The following is a 25,129-nucleotide window of genomic DNA, read 5'->3' on the forward strand; positions in this document are numbered from 1 at the left end:
ACTGGAAATGTCGCACCTTCCATCACCTCTAGACCTTCTCTGCTGCTTGCATTCAAACCCACGGCATCCTCCTCTGCCGAGCAGCCCCCCCTCCACCTCTAACCGACCCCCCGACGAGGCCAGTGCCGGAGTCTGAAGCTGCCCAGGAATGTTGTCGCGCTACCGGACACTCCCCCCCGGCGCCCACCGGGACGTTTGACGAGACCCTTCGCCAGACGTTTCCGTGGGTGTGACGAAAACCCCTTTTGCGTTTCTCTCCCCCCCCCTTTTTTTTTTTTTTTTTTTGCTGCCGCAGCCTGCGTGGTGATTTCCCCCGGCAAGCCGCAGCTCTCCGCTGCCGGACGGAGCAATCCCGCCCTCCGCTAGCGGAGGGCAGGCGTGACGTCACGCGCGGCACGGCCGCCGCCAGCTCGTCGTCAGAGCCGTGTGACGTCAGCCCTCGGGGAGGCGGGGCGGGGGGGGGGGCGGCAGGTGGCGGGCACAGCTCGGTCGGGATCGCCGCCCCCGTCTGACAGCGGCGGGTCCGGCCCTGCCCGGCGCGGCGCGGAGCGGCGGGAGTTGTAGTGCGCGGCGGGCGGAGGCGGCCCGGCCGGCCCCGGGGCGGACTACAAGTCCCAGGCGGGGCGGGCGGCGGCGCTGTCCGTGTCCGTGGTCTGTCTGTCTGTCTGTCTGTGGGAGCGAGCGGCTCGGCGCGGCGGTAACCTCCCGTCTCTCCCTCACGCAGCGGCGGCGACGATGCAGGCGGAGTCGGGGATCGTGCCGGACTTCGAGGTGGGCGAGGAGTTCCACGAGGAGCCCAAGACCTACTACGAGCTGAAGAGCCAGCCCCTCAAGAGCAGGTGGGACGGGCGCCGGCCGCAGGACGCGGTGCCCCCCCCCTCCCCTCACTGCGGGGCCGGCGCGGCGGGTCCCCACGCTGAGTCAGGCCGTTTCGAAACGCTAAAATACTCCCCCTCCCCTCCACTCCCCCCCACCCCACGCACCCTGCAACCAACCCCCGCGCTGAGGGGAGGCAGCCTGCGCAACGGGGCGGCCATTTAGTGCTTCCTGCCATAATAGCGGCGTTGTTGGGCGGGAGGGCGGGCCGGGCCGGCGTTATGTAAAGGGCATTGTTGGCCGTGCGGGGCCTCGCTGTCACGCCGGGGGAGCCCCCGCCGCCCGTGGGCTCCTGTCTCTCTCTCTCTGTGTGTGTGTGTAAGGCATCGGGGGCACCTTCCCCCCCCCCCCCCCCGGTGAGCTCCGCCGCTGCTCACGCCCGTCCCGTTTCCCCCCTCCACCAAGCAGGTGCGGCCGGGTGGGGTCAGCGCCAAGCTGCAGAGTTGTTGCAAGGTCTTGCGGCGGTGTGAGGTTGTTTGGAGTTTTTGGTTTTTTGGGGTTTTTTTTTCCGACTTTGGGAGCCGGTTTGTTACTTGCGGTTGCTTGGGGACTGGAAACTTTTGCCTAGGTACGTCACTTTCTTCCTAAAGTATTCCCCCGCCCCCCCCCCCCCCCCCCCCCCCCCGAAATAGATGCTTTATTCTTATCTGGAGTGGCTGCGTTGCATAGATATGGCCCTTGAAGGGAAATAAGGCGGTGCGTGTTTCTCAAGGCGGTGCGGGTTTCTCTCGCTCGCGGGGCGTTAGGTACGCGCTTTCCGTCCTAGGGCTGGAAAAAGAAAGCAAGCACTCTCCCGCGCCTTGAGCATCTACCTTGTCAGCAACGGCATGTTTCTCCCTCCTCTGCTTTTTCATTCAAAGTACTCTGGCGGTAACAAGCCCTCCATTTCATCACAACACTCTCCTTAGCAGCACTCGGTTGAATATAAGGTCGTTGCTGCGAATGTATCTTGTTTGTAATCAATTCTGTTGTTAGCCTGTCTTTATAGTCATGGGTTTTAGTTTTGAACAATGCTCTTCGTACATCTGTGCATGCATTTGAAAAATCAATGAGAAGGTAAATATTTTTAAAAAACTGTGCTAGAATGAGCTTAGCTTGTACTGCCTGTCAGGCAGACTTCAAAGTAAACAAATGAATTTTCGATCATGCTCTGAATGTTTAAGAAACATTGAAGTTCTTGTAGCAAAAGGTGTTCAAAAATTCTGTCACTGTTGCGAGGACTGGCAAATCGGGGGCCGCCTCCTGCAGCCTGTCTTCACGGCAGCCCTATCTTGCATTGAACCTTTGGGATTGCCGAGAAACGGTGTGCGTAGTGGTGGTGATGTGCAGCCGTTCACAGCCTGACAGGCCAGCCAACCTAACCAAAGCTGCCAGAACTCCTCTGCCCTCCAAGGCTGTGCAGGGAAGCTGCCGTTATCAGGTAATTAGCCGGGAGCCAGTGCTAATGGGCGGAGAGAGGACAGCACAGAGAAGATGGGTTCACCGGTCATGGTGGGTTCCAGCTGTGATGGAGGCAGCTGGGAGACCCGCAGGGCTTCGGGTTCAGTGCCTGCATCAGCAGGGGAGTGCAGCAGCCGCAGGGTAGATCGTGACAACTGCACCGTTGTCAAATAGCCCCGTTTGCACCAGCCGCGGGTTCTGACTGGTGTGCAGGGGTTGTCCCTTTATGGTCGTCCACTTTGTAGTCAGCAGTTTGTCTGTGCCTTCAGAGGGTGTGGGCATAGAGTATAGATAGTAGGTCTGCACTGGAGCTTAGATAGCAGGTCTGCGTTTGACCTTGCACAGATGTTCCAACTGCTTTTAATTCCTGTGACTTGATGCTTTGGGACCCGAACGCATCCCTGCGTTGTTCACTTCTCTCAGGGGGGAAGTGAATAAAGATGCTCTGTAATGAAGCACTGGAGTATTTAGCCATCTTTTAAATGTTGTCACTTCAGACTTCCCTAGACTGAATTGCCCCAGTACATTCTTACCCGATACTCCTGCAGAGCCAGCACCGCCCACCCTTTGGGTTTAAAAGTGGGCCCCTGTGTCGGTCATCCTGACACCCTGGTGGTGCCTCAGGCCAACAGCTGTTCTGATGTTTCCAGGAGGGCTTGTTGGGTAGGAAAAGTGACCAACTTGCCCTAGTCTGCCTCGTGTCCCTCCACACGTACCCATGCGTACAAGAAGAGGGAGCCCTGAGGGTGGAATAACAACCCCTGGTTTTTCTGGCAGATAGCAAACTGACATGTTAACCTCAGCGTGGAGCCTGCCCAGCTCACGTACAGCTCTTACCTCCAGGTAGAGTCTCAGTTGTCTTCCTGGTCTTGTGGGAGATGAAGAAGCAAAGGAGCTGGGGGCCCCTGCCAGGTCCATATAAACCTGTCCCTGGAGCCAGACTGATAAAACTTGATGATAACAGGAGGCAGAAGTGGCTCACAAACCTGTTTGCTTCATGATGTGCAGATCGTAATCTAAGAGGACTTCTGTGGTCCTTCAGCTTTGCTCAGGCCTGAAACCAGTCTGACTGATGATTATCAAGGGTATCCAACATCACCCTGCTGCTTTCTCTTGTGGATGTAAATCAGGAGTAATTGCACAGCAGCCAATGGAATAGCACCAGGTCACCGTGGTGTAGCAATGGGACTGCGGCCATGGGAATTGCTTTCTTACCGTCTTCTCTGCAGCCTTGCTCTGGAAGGGTGCTTGGGGACCAGGCAAACCAGAGGGAATAGCTGATGTTAGGAGATGAGTCTGGGTAGCAATCTACTCTTCCCTGGTGGGAACTGCTGATTTCCTAGCAACATTCAGGGCTTTCCCTGATCTTTTTTAACCATTAAGAGGTGAGAGGCAACCTTGGCTTGCTCATAGCAGCTGAAATTGTGGGTACGTAGAAAAAGCCATCCAGCTTAGAAATATGTAGGAATGCCAGTGCTCTGAACCAAGTAGAAACTTTTTTTGTTGCCCAGTTTAACTCAGCCCTGCCGATATTGCTGTCCTTCACTCTCCTATTCGCTTCTTCCCAGATATCATGTATTGGAAAACAAGCAATCTGGTTAAAGATTTCTCCTCTTCAGTGTACCCTTGCAGTTACTCCATCCGTATTTCATAATTCAAGTCTGCAATCCAGAGCCGCAAGGGGTCCGATAATAAAAGCTTTTTGCAGTAAATACTGTACTAACTTAGGCCAAGCCACAATTGAATGCTAGAGGCCAAGGAAAAATGTAAGCCCGGCAAAAAGTTTTAATCACAAGGGATGGAGAGAATACATGGGGCTGAGATGCATCAGTTCCAGCCATATTTCCTAAACCCATCGGACTCATGAGAAGTTAGCTTCTCGTGCTAAGTGCTAGCTACATTTAAGGGTTCACTGGAATTTACTGTGGTTAAATGTCTTTGAAAACTGAGAAGATGTTTCAGTTGCTTTGGTTTCTCCAGTCACTTTTCACTGTGGGAGGAAACTGGATTGTGTGACTAGCCACTAAGACAACGAGATTTATTTTTTTTCCTCACATTCATACTTTATTCCTCTCCTGCCATATTCCCGAAGGATAACAATTTATAAGTACATACACTTAAATATGTATGTGTTTGTGTAATGAACAAGTAAATAAGATTTCTTTTGCAGTACAGGCAGTGCACAATGAAATCGATGGAGTTATATTTTCAGGCGATCAGTTGAAGAAAATAATCAGTTATTACCAAAAGCAAACACAGCTTCTGATGTGTCCACGCGTAGTCATCAGGGCACTGTAGGCTTAAGTTACATCTATCATACTGCTAATGTAGATTCTTTAGATCATTTGACTTATTAAAGCAATGTTTTGGATGTCAAAGTAGTATCTGGAAGTAAAGACTTTACAGTCTGCCTTTGCACAGGGTGGTCTGAACCAACCCAGATGTGCCAAATGCAGGAAAAAAAAAAAAATCTACATTCAGTTGCTTTTCTCTGTTTTTTTGTTCTCTGTAATGTGTGTCCATTTGGATGGTACACGCGACCTAGCAAATGCCAGCAAATTATTGTCAGTTATTGTAACTTACTGCCTTGCTCTTAATAAAACCATGTACCTGCAGGTAAATTGCTGCTATTTGTGCTATTTTCTGTTGCCCTTTCCCAGCTTATTTAGTTTCAGACTGGTTAAAAAGCACTGGAATGATGCAGTTACTGAAGTATTTTTAGTGGAAAACATTATTAGGAAATGCTTTTAAGTTGCATGATTGGTTTTTAGGAAGCTTATTCTTGCTTTATGAGCAATAGCATTGACATGTAGAGTTTGTCCTTATTAAAGGAGTGATGTTTTTATAAAATTCTTATAATTCCTGGTGTCCAAATGCCTTTTTTTTTTTTTTTTTTTTTAATGTAAACCTTCAATACTTTACTTATATCAGCTAGTACCTCATTTCTACCCAGTCAGGATCTTCTGTAAAGCACTCCTGTTTTTTTTCTTTGTTGTTGTTTTGGTTTGGGCTTTTTTTCCCCCCTCTTCTGGTGCTGTGCTAAACATTGAAGTCTTGATTTAGTTAAAACTTCCCTTTTAATAGACAGTGTTTGTTGAGGAAATATTAATTACACCAGAGGCACACATTTTTGAAATGTGTACTTACTCTGGAGCCAGAGAGGACTTTTCTAAAGTGCCTTAGTCTGCAGATGATCAAATTTAATTTTGTAAATGAACTTTGCAGTGTGATTAAATTTGAACTTGATTACATTAGGCTTCTCAACATTGAGTTTGTGCCTTATTGGAGGTAGTCTTTTCATATTACTGCTATTTATGGATCTTATTCAAGTGTTTTGTATTCTGGTTGGGTTCTGCAATGCAGTTTGTTCAAGCTACTGCTTATATCTGTTCCAGTTGTGCAAGAAGTGGAAAATATCCTTTATTTAGAACAGGTCACATGTGCTTGCATCCAGGAACCGCGTCTCAGTATGTTTTAAAAAAAAAAACAAACCAAAAAAAACCCCACGTATCTTGGAGGAACAGATTTTAAAAGTTCCTGAAATATTTTTCCGTCTGTTACAGAGGAACATTACATATTTTAAACTAAAAGGTAATAATAGCTGACTTTAAAGCGATACGTAGGCTAGCACTGACTGAAGTCAATGGTAGAAGTCTTAACCAACGTCAGTGGGAGTAGAGCTAAGCCAAAAGTACGTCTCTTTGAAATCTCTCCGGTAACATTTTTGTGAGTGAGTCAATAATCCCATGTTTATTCTGCACCTCAAATTCGCTTCACTGGGAAGGAAACCCTTGCCACAACTTTTTGTGCTTTCTTATTTTTGAAAACAGTCTTAAAAGGAAAGGCTGCAATTGCCGTGTCTGTTGTATAAACATGTGGAGACAATAAGCAGTATTTCTTTATATTTCTTTATACTGGGAGCCGGTGCTGCTCCCTGTCTGTAGCAGAGCATTTTCAGTGGCGAGAGATCCTTGCTGACCTTTTCTCTTCGGCGAAACTCTTGCTCTGTTATTTGCAGTAGGCCTTTGCTATTTAGCAAGGAAACAGAAATAGCCCATGAAATTCAGTTCAGCATTTGCTTTGATAGGAACTATTGAACGACACCTTTTTGCTTCCCTAGGCTGCTTTCCTTGGGAGGATTTTCTTTAGCTGCCAAACTGATCAGAGAGTGCACAGATATTTTGAGGCTGAGCTGACTGCACTGACTGTACACCTTTTAGTATACACATGTATTTTCTTTTTATTTATTGGACTGCTGGCTGTATTGGTTGTGTAAGTACATATGCACTCTGCATGAAATACATCCATACCTTTCTGGCGAGGAGGAGGCTTCCCTAGCTGGCTACTATTGATTTACAGAATCCAGGTGATAATTTGAACCAATATATTCTTCTGTCTTTTGAATGGCTGAAAATAAACTGCTGCAGCCCTGCTGATGGACAGCTGGGGTGCCCTGGTACTGCTCATGTCCCTGCGTGTAGTGGAGGTAATTTCACAGGCCTCTGGACCAAAATTTTTGGGGCTGCTGTGAACCTACCAGTTGTCATTAACAAGTCACTGCTAGGCTTATTCTGCACTGTGTATGTTTTTGTTTGGCACTTACGGTGATGTATCAGAGGTCCTTTCCAGCACGGTGGTAGGCAGCGTGACTAATTCCTGCTGTACGGTTTGGCCAGGATCTAGAAGAAAACTGGGGAATGAGAGCAGAAGAGACTTGCAGATGTGTTATTTTATCAACAAATTCAGCCTCTCACTGTGTTCTATGATTAAAAGTTCAAGGGGAAGAAATCTGTACAGCTGCTTAGAAACAAGGGTACAGGAGAAACCTGTTCTGACACTTACTATGCTGTCCTCCTATTTCTAGGTTTGCTTTCTAAAGCAACACACTTTAAGACTTTGAAAATGAGATGGAAGGAGTAATTTTCTGTTTACTTTTCTGCTAAAAATTGAAGTTGTGTGTTGGCTGTTAACTGTCTTCTGAGAATGATCTGCTGTTTCAGTGTTCGGAACAAAATGAGAGTCCAACTTCCATTAAGCTGGTCAGGCTCTTGGCTATTATTGTCTGTCTTGTTCTATTTTTGATTCAAAAAGTTTTTGAAATACATTGGTTGTAATGTTTTTGTTTGGTAAAATTCACTGTCTTTTAATATTTTTTTTGCTGGAACAAAGACAACATGATTAAGCAGCATGGCATGGCAGATTTTGCTGGGCAGTTAACTATTGCATCACTGTACTAGAACTGTGATTATTTTATTTATTTATTTTTTAATAATCCTAGCAGCTAAACAGTAACAGGACAACTATTGGCTTGCATGTAGTTTTATGCTTCATTTCATGCTGGGGAAGAACAGCACAGGAAAAGGAATATTGTTGCATATTCATAATATAACAATGCTATGGCTTTATCTGTAACAGCTGTAGAAAACCTGATGCTGCTTTGCGTATCAAGATTGAAATATTTAGGTTCACTGGAACCAAAGACTGTAATATAGTCTGAAGCAGATCAGCCTGTCCTCCAGCCCATCTCCAAGATAGAAGTTACATGCAGTTTTCAGTGTTAGATACGCCAAGGGTCTGCTTGCTGCGGACGGGCACTAGCAATTTTGGGGTGCCTTTTGGAAGGGCTCTGTCCCAGTATCTTTGGCCAGAATTTCAGCTTGTGACTTGCGTAGGCCCTAGTCATTGATGTCCGTGGGCTTCACCTGAGAAAAAGTGTTTCAAAGAGGACATAGTAATGTCCAAGTGAAAGAGAATGTTGTGGGTATCGCTGGTACAAGTACAAAGATTGTGAAAATTAGTAAGGAAGGCTTGCAATGTAACTGCTAGCTAATACTTTAACCACTAATAGTGCCTTTGGATCGAGCTCATTTTTTCTGGTAACATCTCTGCTGCAAGGGCTGCTGTAATGTTTGTGTTAGCAGCTTTCTGCCAAGCATGCAAGCTAGGGTCTGGTGGTTTATAGCCTCTTTTTTTTCTTCACTGGTAAGTGATTATGTAGAACCCCTCTGTAGGCTCCCCTCCGCCCTGACCTGCTGCTCACAGCTGCTGCATGGACTGGACTGGCAGGTTGAAGGGCAAAAATGTGTTGCTGTGATATATAATTACTTCTTCCAGCATTAGCCAACAGAGCTGCTTGCTGTGATGATTGTTACGTATACTGCTATGTAAAACAGAATGCAAGTTTAATGTGGGGTTCGGGCTAGTATTTTAATGTTGTAATTAACAGCCTCTAACAGTAAACAAGTTTTTTTTTTTTTTTTTTTTTTTAAATCGGTTCCCATGAAGATTATTCCTTTACAGTGTAGGCAGACATACATTTGCAGATGTGGAGTTTATGAATTCTGTATTACTTGGAGAAATGAGCATCAAGAACAAGCAAATACCTTTTTTCCAGACCCTTTTTCTCTTACTCTAAAATACCACAGGCTTACTCTAGAACACCACAGGTATGGTGTCAGGCGGCTGGAGATCAGTCCTGCAGTTGGTATTTCATAGGGACGTTTTGGCTAAGGGAAACAGTCGCATTTGAGATGATGCAGCAGTTCCTGTCTCTTGGAAGAACTGGATTCATCCTTCTTACATGCTCCCCCCAAAATGGTGATCTAGTTTCACAGGTACGTTTCACCTCTGTTTGTGCTGCTCTTTTGACACAAAATGGGCATAAACCCACCTGAACCTGCTGCTTAGGCTGGTGTGGTTGGGTGGAGCGTGCTGGGGGGTCTGGTCTTCTCAGACCACCTCGTGAGACTGCTTGTGAAGAGACCACTGAAGTTGTAGGGAGTAGGAAGGTATCTGTTCAAATCTACAAGGGCAAGCTTTGTTTGTGTGCAAGTATTGTGTGCCTGGTTTGTCCTACTGTTAGATTAAAGAATTTTTGTGATGAATTCTGAGAGAAGGGGACTTTACACGATGAAAATTAGTGTTTTGGGTACCTGGAAAGATGTTGATCATCTCTGAGATATTTAGGTGCTGGAAGCTCGCCAAGTTTAATGGGTTTAAAGCATCACGCCAATAACAGATACTGTATTGTCAAAGCTTGCCTGTAACCCTAGGATGCTGAGGCATCGTTTCTTGTCTTTCCAGTGTGTGACAACACAAACTGCTATATGAGTGGTAGAAACCTAGTAGGGCGGGGGCCTTGGGATCTGGAGACCGGAGAAAAGTAACAAGAAGTGGGAACAACTGGAATGTCCCAAATGAAGGATGCTTCAGAGAATGGAGACAGGAACGATGAATGATCGTTACTAATCTTACTGCCAGCCGTCCTGTTGTAACATGTAAACACATATAGAAAATAGGAATTACTGTGATCATTTCTGGAGGAGAAGCAGCTGGCTAGAAAACTTTGGATGGAGCTAAATCAGCTGGAAACTGTTTCAGGGTGAGAAGATGGGAGCAGACTTTGAAAGCTGTCAGATGGCAAGAGATGGGGAATATGGGCAAGGGGGGGAGGGGTTTGTGGTCCTGGAGCTTCAGATTGGGAAGTTGGAATAGTACTGTAGAGATGGAAAAGGATCATTGAGATATCTGAGTGGGAGAGCCTGGCTGAGCATGTTTTGTGCACATTTACTACTTCCTTTGAGGATTATTTGGGTTTTATCTAAATAAAGGAGAGAGTTTGTGTAAAACATGACTTGCTTTGGAAAAGCTTTTTCTGGATGTGTCCTTGCACGGTAATACACAGCTGTAAAGCCAAACTAGGAATAGAGAGGTACAACCCCTTTTTATAATGTTTGTGGACTTCAGCCCGAATAAATAACAGTTGCAACCTGAGAGAAAGAAATCAGAATGATATTGAGATGTGTACACGTGCAGGAGGGAATGATCTTACAGAAAAAGAAAGGGAAAAAACTCTTAGGGGCTGTTCATTGGAAGCTGGAAGGAGTTAAGGCGGGTGTGCGGCTCTTGCGGTGGATCCTCTGGGATGCCATTAACTACTGCGTGTGGGTTTCTGCTCAGTCTAGCAAGCTTTACTTTATTTGTACGACATATTTACAATTCTGCCCAAGCTCAGCCAAGCTAAAGGCACATCCCAGATGTCAGTCTGCCTAGTGAAGACATAGGCATGGTTCAGAAGAGTTGCTGGGATCATTTATTTATTTATTGCTGTTGTAACACGAAGGTTGCTATCTGATAAATAATTATTCCACCCTTGGAGAAGGCACATTGTGAATCTGTTAAGCTGCTCCTTTGTTTGTTGGGCTTGTGCATAATGAGTTTGGAATTTAAGATTAGTAGTATGCTGTGCAACTGCTCATTTCGTGACCTCATCCTGCTGCTCGGCTCGCCTGCCTGTCCACCTGTCACATCCTGTTGGGCACCTAGGGCTATATTCATAAGGGGAACTTCGGCTTGGTGTTGCATCATCTCATTTTTATGTGTTCTGCTGCCTCGTGGAATTAAAAAAAACCCGTGAGGTAGGTGTCTAGGTTCCTTACAGAATGCATGGGGGAAAGGTGGCTTCGAAGAAGGCTTGTGAAAGCCAGCATGTGGAGTGGGGGATTGCCTGAGTCAGCCAGCGAAGGGTGTGAGAGGCTGGTGTCAGCGTTGAATGCTGTCCCTTGAAGATTTGGTTGTCTGGTCTAGGTGAGCTGTTGCTAAACCGTTCTTGGAGTGATGTGCCAAAGATAGGTCTGCTTTTACAGAGGTGAGGAAGAGCAGGTAGTGCGACATCCCCCCATCCCGGCTGTGTCCACTTGGGACACAGAAGTTTTGAGTTCTGGTCCTGTCTGTGACTCAAAACATGGGATTGAACATGTCCACCACCCTTTGGAGTGCCCAAACCAATAAACCATGGGCTTTTTCAGGTGTCACTTCTGCAGAAGCTAGTCCGTTTTGCCTTGTATAGTATTCATGGAACTGGTTGGGACAGGAGTGGCTTGGTGTAACACAAGGGAGCGAGCATTTGCCTGGGATGGTTCTCACCCTGCTCCAGAAAATAGTTATTTGTACAAAGTGGAACAGCTCTACCAGGAGGCAAGGAAGATGTGCTCAGGAATTAGATAGTTTTCAGTTCCATCTGTTACTAGAAAATGGTTGTCCAAATCTCTGTAGTTGAGGTCACAGCATGAAATATGGGGACCTGCTTGAAATATGAGTGTTATTTGGAGCACAGGTAGTTGGATTAAGGGAAAATGTCTTTAGGGTTATGGGAACTAGAGATTCCTGAACTGTTGAAGGAAGGTCAAAGAAGTCGAAGGGTGCTGTGGACTATCTGATGGTACTGGTGGCCGAAGGGCCCTCTGAGTGGTATATGTTGGTGAGGAAGCTGTCAGGCAAAGGTGGATATTAAGAGTGAAGACAAGTATACATTATTTCTTAAGAGTGCTTACTTTTTTAGGAATGTGAAATCACTTGTGGTACAGCAAGAGAAGATTGAATCTGTGTAGAAGTGAGTTACAAAGGAGTAAAGTGAGTAAGGCAGGAGATGAAATACAATTATGTCTCTATCACAAACTTGTTTTTTATTTAGCTTGTTGCACAATTTACAGTTTCAATCTAATTGCAAAACTATTCTGCAAGTGACAATTTGGTTCCCAGCTAATACAGCTTTTGGTATTTACTGTACAAAGCTGTGCTGTAGGAGCTGTTAGCCCTGAAGATGCTGTGGGCCAGCAAGGACTTTCTGTTTTTTCAAGTGTGTCGAGTAATGTAGAAAAGCGTGAAACGGATCTGCCTGTTACAAGGATCTCGAAGGTGCTGGAGCTGCCCCTGCAAAGAAGACAGGGCTGGCTGGAAGGGGTCTGGTGGTGGTGCTGCTGCTGCATGTTTGCAGAGCTGGGAAGGGTCTTTCTTGCAGCCTTTTTGGTATTTCCCAAAGGAATTGGCCACCCTACTTTTTGCAGCAGCCTCCTGCTTTCTGGGAGGGATCCTTCTGAGTAGGCAGTAATTACTGTCTTTCCAAAGGAGTCCTCATTTGTGGATGAGACTGTTAATTATCCCTCACTTAGCCTTTCTAATGAAGGTGCTTTGTAAGAGTTGTGCTGGGGTGCCATGATCTCCATAGCACAAAATTTCCCTCCTCTGGGTCTGCAGTGATCTCTTGCACCGATCCGGGGTGTGTGTGTGTTCTTGGCTCTCAGGTGGGATCTTCAGGGACCTGCTCTTTGAAACTGTTGACCATTTGGCCTTTTGCCTTGCAGCACCACTTGAGACTATAAATAGACCTGCAGAGGAACAGGTCCAATGATCTCATGTTCCCAAATGCTGTTCTGCTGTGCCGAGTGTCGTGCTGCATACCAGCTCAGTGAAAGGAGGCTCGTGAGAAAAGGTGGCTCTTGCACTGAGCTGCAACCTGGAGCACCTCTGATGGTGGGTGCAGTCTCAGCTGGTAATCCCACCATTTTCATGCCCAGAGCTTCTCCTGTGCAGCCTGGGCACTGCAGCTCTTCCAGGTAGGCACAGAGACAGAGGCACACGGAAGATGACAGGTCCCGCTCTCCCAAAGGATTGCGAGAGAATCAACGCGCTATCATTATGGTGCAATGTTCAGCAGATTGTGGTGATGCTCTTGTCTGTGCCGTGCTGGCTGGCTGATGTGGAAGACCAGCAGTACTGCAGGAAGAAACATAGTAATGATCTAAAGAAGAAATCATTAATGATTTCTTACAGCTCCTCCTTGTTTAAGTACCGGCTTTGCTCAGTTGCCTGTTTTCTCAATACCATTTTTGAGATGTGCTGTGAGCTGGAGGGTGGTACTGGTTTGTATGGTTACCAGTCTCATCCCCTGCTATCTGATAACTCCTGCCCCGTTGCTATGAAACGTTTTAGTGAGATGCTGTGTAAAAGGGATGAATATCCATCTGTAACTGCAGAGATATTTTTCCATGGCTTATCTCTTGCTGGTCTTTCTGATCAGTTTTCTAATTCGGCTGGTGGTGGATTTGAATGATTTCTGGTGTTGTCATACAATTATCTGATGCATGTTTGCCATATGTAATTTAATACCTTTGCATTGAGGTTTATTAAATACAGTGCAGAAAATTGCAGTATCTGTCCTTGTTGTCTCTTTTCAGTGGGTTTATTTTTTGTGGCAAGGACTTTAACAGCTCTTGAAATTCCAATTCTGTAATCACTATTTAATCCAAGACCGTGTTCCCTGTATTTAAGAGCTACAGAATCAGGCTATACTTTGGAGAAGTGCTAAATTTGGCTGCTTGCAGAGTCATCCAAGGTACATAGGTTGTTCAGTAGGTGCCGTTTGGCTGCTTGTAGTGCTATAGGGAATGCCGGGCTTTGGGGGCTATGTGATGGAAACGCAGTTCCCCCTTTCTGCATGTAGCGTAGGAAAAAATAAGTTGTCAAAGTAGGAACTGTGTGCACTCTATTTGGTGGCACTTAGAGTTGCAGAGCACCCCTGGCAGCAGAAAGACGGGTGCTCTAGAACTGCAAGATTGTATTGATTGTGTTGCATTTCTGCTGGAACAAAAATATAACGGGCTCAGCATTTGCACTTTCCACTTGTGTATTGTTTTCTCTTTATTTTGTGTATTTAGAAAATGCTATGCTCTGCAAACTGCTGGTTTAGTATTTTCTGTGGAATGAAAACCATCTGGATAATTTAACTGAATTTTATCTAAGTTTTTGGTAACAGACTCTTCTCTGTTTCCTGGCATCTTGTTAGATGAAGATGAGAATTTGAACTAAAATTCAGGGAGGTACCCTATGCTGGTTTATGACGTGAAATTTTAGAAACAAGTTGGGCTTGTTTGAAGTTGTAAAAGTAATTGAAATATTAAAATGATATATAGTCTTTCCCAAAAGCATTCTCCCTGAGCAAATGCCTGCCATAGGCTATAGGCTTCTCCCCTACCCTGCGATGTAGTTTGAATCCTTGGCATAGTGAGAGCTGCAAGCTAAAGAAAGCATCCAGTGTTCATGCTGAGGCTTCTTTGAAAGAGATAAGACTTAAACGCCAGCTGAAGTTACGTGTATGTTTAAAGACCTCCCTTGATCAAACTTCCATGTATTTTTTTAATTTCAGAATCCTAAATAATTTAATTGGTTTTGTACTCATAGGTTTAAACTTGTTGCAGCCCTAGGGCTGTAACAAACACGGGAGTGCTCTACCCCAATCCAGCAAACCTTAAGCACGTGAACTGTGCTGCTTCAGACTTTTCGTGCCTAAGTTTCAGCTCATGATTTGAATATGTTGTTGGATTGGGAGAAGAGTGTTTGGCATATGGCAAGCTGTTAAATCTGATGTACTTTTGAGCCTGACACTGTGATTTTAATATATTCCACTTTCATTGAAATACTACTTAGAAAAGTAAAAAATCCCACTAGAAAAAGATAAATGTATAATCTTTTCAACATGCGATGCAGAATTAACTGAATTTCACTATAGTCTGTTTAACAGAGGAGGAGCACTATCAGTCAGGTTCCCCCCCTCCCCGCCAAAGACTTAACTGCCCACTTAGTTTCTGATACCCTGATGACAGCGTTGGCTTATGGGTTTGTTTTTTTGGGTGGTGGTTTTGTTTTTTTAAGCGAGGTGAAGGAAAGTGTTCAAGTTCTTGGCATTGGAAAGTTTTAGGCATTTGGGAGATGAGTACTTAGATTTGCACGGGCTTAAATCACGAAGAACAGTTCGTTGAGCACTCGCGTGTGTGTGTGTGCCTACTGCGATAGCGAGTGCTTGTGTGGCTCCTCTGAAAAAGGAGCTGTAGATGACTGCAGCTTTCTGAATCCAAACTAGATTGGTCTCAAAGCCAACCACAGCGTTATTAGTCTAATATCAGGTGTCACGTGGACAGGTTCTGAAAATTTGGAATATGGTTATTTTCAACAGTCTTTAAGGTTTTCCCAGTGGCTGTGTAGAATCACAGGGTCATTGAGGTGACGCCTCTGGAGATCATCTCATCCAGCTCCGTTGCTTGTCACGTCGAGTAGGTTGCTCAGAGCCATGTCTCGTTGGGTTTTGAGTATCTCCAAAGACAGAGATTCCACAACTTCTCTGGGTGACCGGTCCGGGTATTGATGACCCTCACAGTAAAAAGTGTGGGGTTTTGTTTGTTGGTTTTGTTTTTTTTTTTTTTTGTTATACATAACTCATGCATAAACCGTTCTTGACTTAAGTATCACAGTGTGCACAAGATGAAGTATGCAGGAGGCTGCACACCTCCTCCCCAAGTTGCACTCCTTCAGCTTTTCTTTTCTAAGTAAGGCAAGGGGATGTATTTCTTATCTAAATTGTTGCAATTTGTCCTAAAAACGGTTGTACAGGCATAGTTAAAGACCTGGTGGGCAAAACTTCTGCGTCCTTTCCAGTCTTGGCTCAAAGGCCGCCAGGTTTTCTTCCTCATCTTCATTCAATGTTGTTTGACACTAACTAGTTTTTTTGCTCTGTCATTCCCCCTTGCGGATGGATGCAAAGCATCCTGCAATGTAACGTTACATTTAATAGCCACTTCAGCTTCAGTGCAAAGGTTGCGTCCAGTGCTGCAAAACTGTACCTTGGTGGTGTTTGTGCAAAGCATTTGATGGATGCTCATTGCTTGTGATGTTATCTGGACTGTTTAATATGTATAATAATTCCACGAGGCTGTTGACTAAAATATTCCAGTTCTTTGATGCACCAGCACTAACTTGTCTGCTATGAATTCATACGCTAAAGTCAAAATTACTTTTAAAATAGCAAACATGACCTTTGGCCATTTCATGCTCTGGGATAATTCTAGAATCGGTTCCTCAGTGTGCTGTGCACAAAGTGCCTTTTTGTAACCTGCAACTGTGTCTCTGTTCATCGGGACAGTGTACAATACACTTCTGCCAAACTATATTAAATAAATATCACACGGAATTGAGTATCTAAGCTTCAGTTGGGACTGGTCTTGCCTTGGCTGTCCTGCATCATGCAGTTATCTAGGACTACACTTCAGTTTTCTGCAGATTGCTTTTGGCAGCTTCAAGTGCCAACAAACTGGAGATCTTGCAGAATGGGTTCTTTAGCATAAAAAATGTTTACTGGAATTACTGGAAAGGTTTACTTCAGAGGTGCCTTCCAGGGTAAAATAAAGTGTAGCAATTAAATACAAATCTAATGATGCTGTCAGTAGCCAGTAAGAGTCCAGTGCTATGCAATGCCATAGCAGTCTTACTTGATTCCCTTGATATCAGACATAGAAATGAACACGTGCTGACTATACAGTCTTCAGTCTGTATTTTCTGAGGCTGCCTTCATTTCTCTGTATTGTCAAGCTCTGACATGCTTGGGTAACGGGAGTTGACTGTCAATAGCAAAACATCAAGTATAGAAAATAATCCATGTTTACTGCTCCAGACTCTTCCTTTTGCATTTCCAATAACTACTGAGAAATAAGCAGAAAGTTAAGGGCGCTTTCCCAGCGTAATGCTTTTTGGGGAAGAGACTTGGTTAATTAGCACTATTTAGAAGCTCCCAACAAACCTGAGACTCGGTAGACTAAATGGTCCTTCTTACTTTAAGTTTATAGATGAGGATGATGTCTGCATTTATGCAGTCCTTTTGGGCTTCTCTCATGTAAATGAGAGTGATTTTGGATGGTAAAGGCTTAGTTAGCCATTAGGTGCCTTGGTGACAAAATTAATACCATGTGAATGCTGGATGCAGGCAGATCTCGACGGTAGTTTTTTGCCTCTACTTGTACTACCTGCAGTGAGAGCTCTTTACCCTATTGCTTTTGTTTGTCTCCTCTCATATATTCTAAGGCTCAGTGGTGTGTACAAGGCAGATGAGGAGAAGCAGGTGGGGGGAGAGGTCTGGACATCGGCTTACAAGGCCACCTCGAAATGCCACTTCAGTATCTCACAGCAAATGCAAGATTCGGGAGCAGGAGGAGTCCTGTCTTCTGTCATCTGGGTAAAATGTGGGATCTTGGGAGGTCTCACTGTGTGAGCTGCTGCCTGAATAAAGCTGTTGGGGCAGTTTAACTCTGCAATGCTTAACTTCAATTAAGTTGTCAAGTTTACCATTGCTTTAGGCATTAATAGAGTTCTACTCTCACTTAAAAATCTGGTTTAGTAATTAAACTCCATTTTATTCTGGAGTTCAGAAGGTGCTCGTTTTGTGCAGCGAATCTAATGTCATGTGAATTAAAACATGAAAGATATTCAGTAACGAGAAACTGAAACAGGGTAGTGCAGAAATTAGATTATATGCAGTTTACAGGGAGCTGTGCTAGATGCTGAGTTCTTAATGAAAAGCATTTTGAAGGCACTGCCTTACCTCTGCATTTGCATGGTTAAGGAAAGTTCTGAATTAAACTGGGAATTAGTAATGGAGTTGGGATTTCTGTTGTGGCACACTAACTTGTTATTGCACTTAGGTTTACTGTACAGCTTTTTCTGAAATCTGGACATTGGATGGCTGTGACACTACAACTGCCAGAAGGTGTGAGGCATTCGGAGAGGCTGAGAGGAAAGCGTATAAAGATGGAGGGACCCCTGGTTCAACTGGGTGATACAGGCTAATAGTTGAGATCCCCTTCTCTGTTGTAACTGAAGACTGAAGCCAAACTCCAGCATATTCTACTGAGTTTATTGTTGGAGAGAGGCACAGAACGGTGGTATATGGAAGGAGAATTATACCTGCAGGCAGCAGAGTCGCTTCACAAAAATTGGCCTGGTCTTTGTGACTTATCTGGTAGTATTCTTCATACTGCTGTGTCCATATTTTATACCCTACCACATCCAACTTGCTGTTACAAAGAAAAGTCATCCCCGTCTTTCCTGGTAAGAGGACTGTTTAACTACTCCCAGCTTTGGAGGATAGGTGCATACTGCTGCACCCCTTCACGAAAGCAAAGCTGTTACGCAAGGGGAAACAGTTTTAATTTTCCCCAGAAATTGTCAGGCTTATTGCATGTATGCGTGGAGTGTGTGCCTGCTGGTAAGTCCCATGCTTTTCAGGACTGGGCTGCTAGCGTCACATCAATTCATATGCTCTGATTTACCTTTGGATACAGGTCTTTAAACAGCCTGGAAAACTGCCAGTTTCTGCTGCCCAGAGGTTTTGGGTGATTGTAGGGATAAGGGGCAGCTTTCCCCTTTTCTGCTGAACATCGCCTGCACAAAATGTTCTTTATGCATCTTTTTTGGTCTGGGTATCGGGGACTGTGTAAGAACGCCAACTCAGAACATGAACCCAAAGGTATTTGCAGAGCAGTACTGTCTATCGTGCTTTTGCCCTGACGTGCGTTCTCATGTCAAAGTGCACTTCTGCCAATTCTTTGGTATTGTCTGCTCCAGTAAACGTCAGAGGCGAAGATGCAGGAGGCTCAATGTTTGCCCAGCCATCTCCTCTAGAGCTTAGATATGTAGAATCGGAGACTTTGTCTTTTCTATTATTTGAGTGATTTAAAGGAAAAAAAATAGCCTCTTATCATTTACTTAACTACTTTATTTCTAAGGCAGTAACGTGGGGTAAAAGTTCACCTTACGAATGCCGGCAGAAGGACTACGCACTACACGGGGTGTGGTTTTGTGCTACACCTGATCTCCTCCAGCTGCAGGCTGCTGCTGGAAGGTACGGCCGTGCCCGTCTGTGCCTTGAGGTGCAGTCCTGCACCCCGGGAAGGAGCTGGCTCCTGAGTGGCTGCAGGGAGAGTTGGTTTATCTCACTGATTTAATGGGAAAGGACCACACATGCTTAAAAAAAAAAAAAAAAAGTTTCCCATCTGCTTACAGAACTGACTTGTGCTACAGCCTCACGATTAGGACACCCAGCCTGGGGAGGGTTGAGAACCAGACTGTGGGGAGGCAGGGCTCCTCCTTCTGTAGCAGCTTGCACTTATATTGGGTTGGTGGGTTAGATGGAACATAAAATCATACTGCTGACCTTATAAAAACATGGTAAAGGTGATGTATGAGTTGTATGGTTGCTGGCCTGTGGTTGGTTTTCTGTATGTGGCTGAATTTTGCTGTCTTAAAAGCATTCCAGTAGAAAGTGTGACAAGTACCATGCTTGCAGTCAGTGACATCTTTACCAATGAGTCCAGTTTGATGACTTTTAGTATGTCAAGAATCAGTCATATAATCTCTTAAATGAATGAGCAGTAATGCCAGTGGTCTGGTAACCTGCCAGAACTCTTTTCTTGAGCTTTACGCTTACTCCATAGGCACCATGTCCCAAATATACTGGCTCACTGAGCTAATCTGTTGGCTCAAGCATAGCTTAGTTAATTCTGTGTAATAATTTACTGATGTCAGCTATACTGCAGTAGTTATCTGTGTGCAAAGTCCTGGTTCATAGCAAATATGACATAATGCAGGCTAATGCTAACCTCTGACCGAAGACTAAGCTAAGCTGTCTTAGTACACATTGGCTGTGGTCTAACAACACATGTGGCTGCTCTCGCTGCTCAGCTGCTGAATGGTAACTTGTTAAGCCAAGGTATTTTGATCGGGTGCTTGAGTCCTCCTGCCACCACTGAGATCTGGAATCTCTTGCGTTGACTGCAGCTGTAATGTCCAAGTTGTCCTGTGTTAATCTATTCTCCATGGGAGACAGACAATGTAAATAATGGATGTAACAGGATTAAATTCTTCCAGTGTGTAGCCACTGCTGGTAACTGTGGACTAGTTTGACGGGATTCACATCTGTGTTAACTTTCAGAAGACAACATGAAGCTATTATGCAGTTACTACCCACTCCAGGATCTGCACATCAATTAGGAGAGGCTGCTTACTCATGCTCCTCAAAAGTTGTGCCAAAATAGCTATTACATTATGTCAGAGCCCATATTTTCATCCTGAACAATTGATCGGAATATAAACCTTGTTTCTCCTCAGCAGCTTTGTATATAGACCTAGGACTTTGATACAGGGTACTTCAGAGCCGTACTGGTTGAAGAGGGCTCCTCTGGAGTTGGCACACGTCAGGGAAATTATGAAATGTGACGTTATTTTCCCATCAGCATGGAGCTCCAACAGCGAAGTCCTCTGTGAACAGCTTTTGTTCTGCATGTTATGACTTACTCTACTATAACACTTAGGATCCCTGCTTGGGACCCAGCATCCCGTGCTGCTGGTAGGTGCTATGAAGGAAGGCGGTGGGCTGCTTTGCAGCAGATCTGCAATCTGAGAATAAGACACAAGAAGCAGATGGCTACAGGGGGAAACAATGAGGCAGAGCTGTCAGCGTGATGGGAAGGAGTCCTAGTGCACCCACTGCCTCGCTGTTGTCAAAACCCTGGTCGGCGTACTGCCCGGGAAAGAGCTTTTGAGACAGACTTGTTGGAGGTTGGCAGGGCAGGTGCACTTGGAGGTACCTTTGAGGACCTTCCTTTGTAAATGGGAGAAAGTGCTGAGCAGACGTGGTTGGAGAAATGTGGCGTTGGTGACCAGCTTGCAGCTTTTCTTCTCGAGCATCAGCAACCTGTGGTTCTGGATGCCAGCCCTGTCTCCTTGGGTAGTCAGTGGTGGTTCACTACAGCCCCGAGATTCATGGCAGCAGAGCCTCAAACAGGTGTAGGGGTCTCAGTTAAGATGTGACATGCCAAGGAAGCAGTGTCTGTGGAGAAGTGACAAAACGTGTTGTAACGAAAACAGAAAAATACTGGCTTTACTGATTCTTCTGGTCTTAGGAACCTGGAGATCTGTCTCCTGACTTTCCAGGCTGTCCTCATATAAGAGCTGCCTGATAGTACTATACAGGAGCTCCTTTTTCCAAAGGAGAGAAAAGGCTTAAATGTAGTCGCATGAATTATTTGGACCTTGCAACAAACAACTTGAACGAGGATTCTGTAGAGAAAAAAGTACCGTCACACTGATGGGAGGGCTAAGGTCTGTTCTGTAATTCTTGATCCTAATTCACGATTTTCTGTCTGTTTTGCCAAATACCTTGTAATGCAGGGAAAACGATAACTCAGAAAAGATGGTGTATAATAAAAATAGAAGCACTTGCTCCAATTCCTCCATATGTTAATGGCTGGATTTTCAGGCAAGAGATTCCAGTAAGGTGTGCCAACAGTCTGAATACCTGCTTGTGCTGTGGCTCTCTTTCCATGAAAAAGCTGTTTGGGTTAGAGACAAGGGTGAAGTCATTGGGAGTCTTTGGTATCTCTGTGAATTGGATGCAATTCTGTGTGATTTTATTAGAAGAAATGAAGTAGCATAATTCCTGAGGTACTAGGAAGGTTCTTGCTTTAGAAATCCTGTCTCACTTCCATTTATTTCTTCCCTTTTGGAAAATTCGTGGCGAGTGAATAAATTCATCGTGTTGGAGGCCATCTGGAAATAGCTAAAGCAGGCTAAATTATACATTGTATTTGATAAAAACTTTTCAAAGACCCTTTCTCTGGGGAAAGGGAGGATGGAAGCCTGGAAGAAGGTTTAATAGGAAAAACAGACAAAGAGATTACGGTTCAATAAATAGGAAAAAATTACCATAATTTCCTTCGAAAAAGATACACAGATAAGTTAGATGGTGGTTGAATAGAAATGTTGAACCATCAAAGTGGTACCTAGCCAATGGCAGTTCTCTTGGTTTATTCTCTCTTCTACTGGTTAATGTATATGACTTCAAGATGCAGGCCACTTTTCCATCATTTGTCAAGATACCTACCTGTGTTAAAATAAAAGTAAATACATGAAATGCAGTAATATAGGTTTGTAGGGAAAGAAATAAGTTTAAGCAGGTAGTTAACTTACGGATTTGGTTGCTGCAGGAGGCTGTGGAGGTAGATGGTACTAGTAGGTTCAAAAAGAGATTAGGGGCTTTCATGGACAAAACAGACACTAAAGGGAACTGGACTGGGGTTGCTCTATCCCTTAGTTAATGATTGTGGATGTTGGAGGGTTACAGGGGGAGCAGAGCATAGGTGGTAGCTGGGCTTGTGTGCTTTCCCATTGGAGATAGGGTGCTGAGCTGCATGGACCATGAGTCTGCTTATTCCACGCATTTGCCCAGCACCTGGAATTTAGGTACCAATCAGCTGAGCTCTGGCAGGTTGGATGTCTAGTTCCTTCTTTCTTTAGTTATTTCAAAACCAGGAACAACTTGTCAAAGTCTGGGTTAATGAATCATTGCAAATGCTAGATGTGTTGGCAGCTACATGCCACCCAGCTTCACACTCTGTTCTGCTGCCATAATTTTAAGAAACTATTGGAACAGTGCCCTCCCCCCAAAAGAAGTAGATCCAAAGATCTGGGAACTAATGTATGCAACCCTCCCCCAGTTTATTTGTACCAAGCTGTTTGGGTAGGCCTTGATATTAATTCTAGCTGCAGAGCAGGTTTTAGTGAAAAAATCAAAAGTGTGGATATCACTTACTCTGAGCAGATAACTGAGCCAGTTAATCCAGAATTGATGAAAAAAGCTTATCTGAGTTGGGAGAACTCAGTGAAAGACATCAAAAATCTCCTGAGTCCATAAGAGCAAGCTATGTGGTGCTTTGTTTTAAATGGGGTATTAGTTATTATCCTGTCAGTCATGTTTGTTAGTTTGATTTGGTGTTTATTTAGAGAGCTGTGTTCATCTTTGCATGTACAGACTTGTTTATTCTCCTAATGTATTAGTTCCGTTGTTAGATTAACTGAAATCTGTACTTCCATCAACTATTCGTCATGTTTTATTTGACTCACAAAGTCCACGTCATGATGTACTTCGGTGTACATGTTAAAACAACTTAGTCCGATACATCTGAAAGGCTGCCTGTCTTTGGGGGAGCAGAGGCCTTGTGAGGGTGATCTGCTCCCCTCAGTTTGGCCGAGGGGTCAGTAGGTAGCATTTGTACTTTCAGAAGAGAAGAAATGGAGAGTTATGAAAGCGAGCAGTCCTCTCCTGACCAGGTACTTGATGGATCTTTAGGGTTTTTTACCCCACATCCCTGCAACACCTTCACCCTTTGCTTTCTGAAGCAGACCACAAGTCACATTGCAGGTGAGCCTGGCCAGAGGAAGAGTTTCCCTTTTACGGAGGGGTGAAGTCAGGGACAGTGTTTTAGCTGGAAGTCATGAATCAGGCCTTTCCTTCAAATCCGGAGGAACAGTCCCCTTCTCCAAGAACTTGAAACCTTCTCCAGTATTTGAGAAGTTGCCTGCTCGCCTGTGCTAGCGCTCCTGCCTTTTCTTTTTCTCCATTTCTGCAGTGTCAGGAAGAAAAAATAAATCTGTAATCCAAGTAATATTCTAAATATAGAAGTGCTAGTTTACAAATGAGAAATCTTTCTGATGGTTTCAAAATGGGTTTTGTAATAAAAGGAAATGTATTTTACACTGCCAGAATTTACAGTCCCACCAGAGGCTTATGAAATAACTGCTATACCAAACATCCTGGCCTGTAACGGAGCTTGTTGACACGTACGGGTTACTGAAGGTATTTCTGGCTGTTGCCATGAGGATGGGTTAGCAGAAAAAAATATGTTCTTTGCAACTACTGTAGGGCCCTATTTGTACCATCACCTTTTTTTAAAAGAGTGTTTAATAAAAAGTGATTAAAGAGCGGAGGCTGTCTTTCAAAATGGGTACCAGAATATGGCCCCTGGGAGCCAGGAGGAAGGGGTTATGAGTAAGTCTGGCCTGAGTGGTACAGGGTAATACTGCTTTTGGCTGTTCAACCAACTAGAAAACTGTTTTGCTGGAGTCCCTGCAACTTGTAGGCTTTTTTTTTTTTTTTTTTCCTTTCTCCAAATCCTTTCGGGCTTTGACCTCTCGACCTCTGTACAGCTGATCTACAGGTAAAGATCCCAGTTATTGCCAGGTGGGATAATGACTTTTTCATGTGGTCACAAAGTGTTGCAGGAAGGCATAGTAGTGGTCTTCAGGTGATGTCAAACTCGGAGACTGCTCTCAGCTATTTGATGAGATTTCAGCCACAGATTTAGAGGGGAATGGTCTTATTCCATTTGACAGCACTTTATTTGTAGCAGTTATTTATAGGTGCATCCAGGGGTCCAGTTCTGTTTGGTACATAGAGGCATAACCATAAAGAAGCTACATTAGAAATAGTGTATTTTGCCATGATTTCTGTGTGGTCTAACTTAAGAGGCACTGAAGATGTGTCGAGGAGATACAGCACGGAGATGCCCAACTTCTTGTAGTGTCCAAAAATAAAATGCTATGGGAGAACTTAAAAATGGCTGATGCTAGGAAAAAAAAAAATGTCTGTAATGAACTTTTCCCATACCAAAAGTTAGTTTTCAGGTTGAAATAAGACAGTTAAAAGGAGTATTGAAGTTTAATCAATAAAATTGTCTATTAAAATGGGAAACTGGGGCTCTGGTCCTTCATTTTGTCTTCAGACCAAGTTTCCCCTCTCATTCACTGCCACACACATGAGGCTTGCACCATGTTATTTTCATCTGCAAGTCTCTTAAGGGTTTTACTGCTTGTCTGTGAATCTTGCATTGCCTGCATGAGGAGGTCAGAAAATGGAACTCCATGGTACACTGAAGATTAAGGATTTGCTTAAATGTTTCACTAAAGATCAGTTCCCCATGCTGAGTGACAGTGGTTTAGCCAGCAAAACCCCAGTTTTAAAGCCATGGTTTTCAGCACGTTTAGGCCTGTGACTCTGTGTAACCTGTTTCTGCCGGAGATTGGGCTTTGCTCTGCCTTTTGCTGTGCTTTTAACTTGCAGGCTTCTGATGTCCACACACCACTGGCTATTGTTTATGAGCCCTGCGCTGGGGACCGCCGCTCCAGGAGCTCTGCTCCTTCTCGGTACACAATGAAAATACCTCCACGAGCTCTCCGAGATGTTTCAGGTTACGTAAAACAGAATTTAAAATAGTATCTTTTTCACAACATTTGGAGCACGTGTTCGTGAATATAAATTTTCAGCGCAGTGCCAGCAGAGTTAGTTTAACAGATGCAGAACTCTGTTACTAAGATT

General features: G+C 44.5%; 1 protein-coding gene across 8 annotated transcripts in view; it reads left to right on the forward strand.

Moving 5' to 3' along the window:
- Positions 1-629: 629 nt before the first annotated feature.
- MITF (melanocyte inducing transcription factor) overlaps positions 630-25,129 on the forward strand; it is a 112,578-nt gene continuing 88,078 nt past the window's right edge. For 2 of the 8 annotated variants that reach the window (XM_052776172.1, XM_052776174.1), the window contains exon 1: positions 688-839. In XM_052776172.1, coding sequence (XP_052632132.1) covers positions 736-839 — 104 coding nt within the window. In that variant the 5' untranslated portion in view covers positions 688-735. Of the gene's footprint in view, positions 656-687; positions 840-12,493; positions 12,711-25,129 lie in introns of those variants that run through there. The other 6 variants (XM_052776171.1, XM_052776169.1, XM_052776165.1 and 3 more) reach the window with 6 other exon arrangements.

Source organism: Harpia harpyja, chromosome Z (assembly GCF_026419915.1).
Source record: "Harpia harpyja isolate bHarHar1 chromosome Z, bHarHar1 primary haplotype, whole genome shotgun sequence".
Lineage (NCBI taxonomy): Eukaryota > Metazoa > Chordata > Aves > Accipitriformes > Accipitridae > Harpia > Harpia harpyja.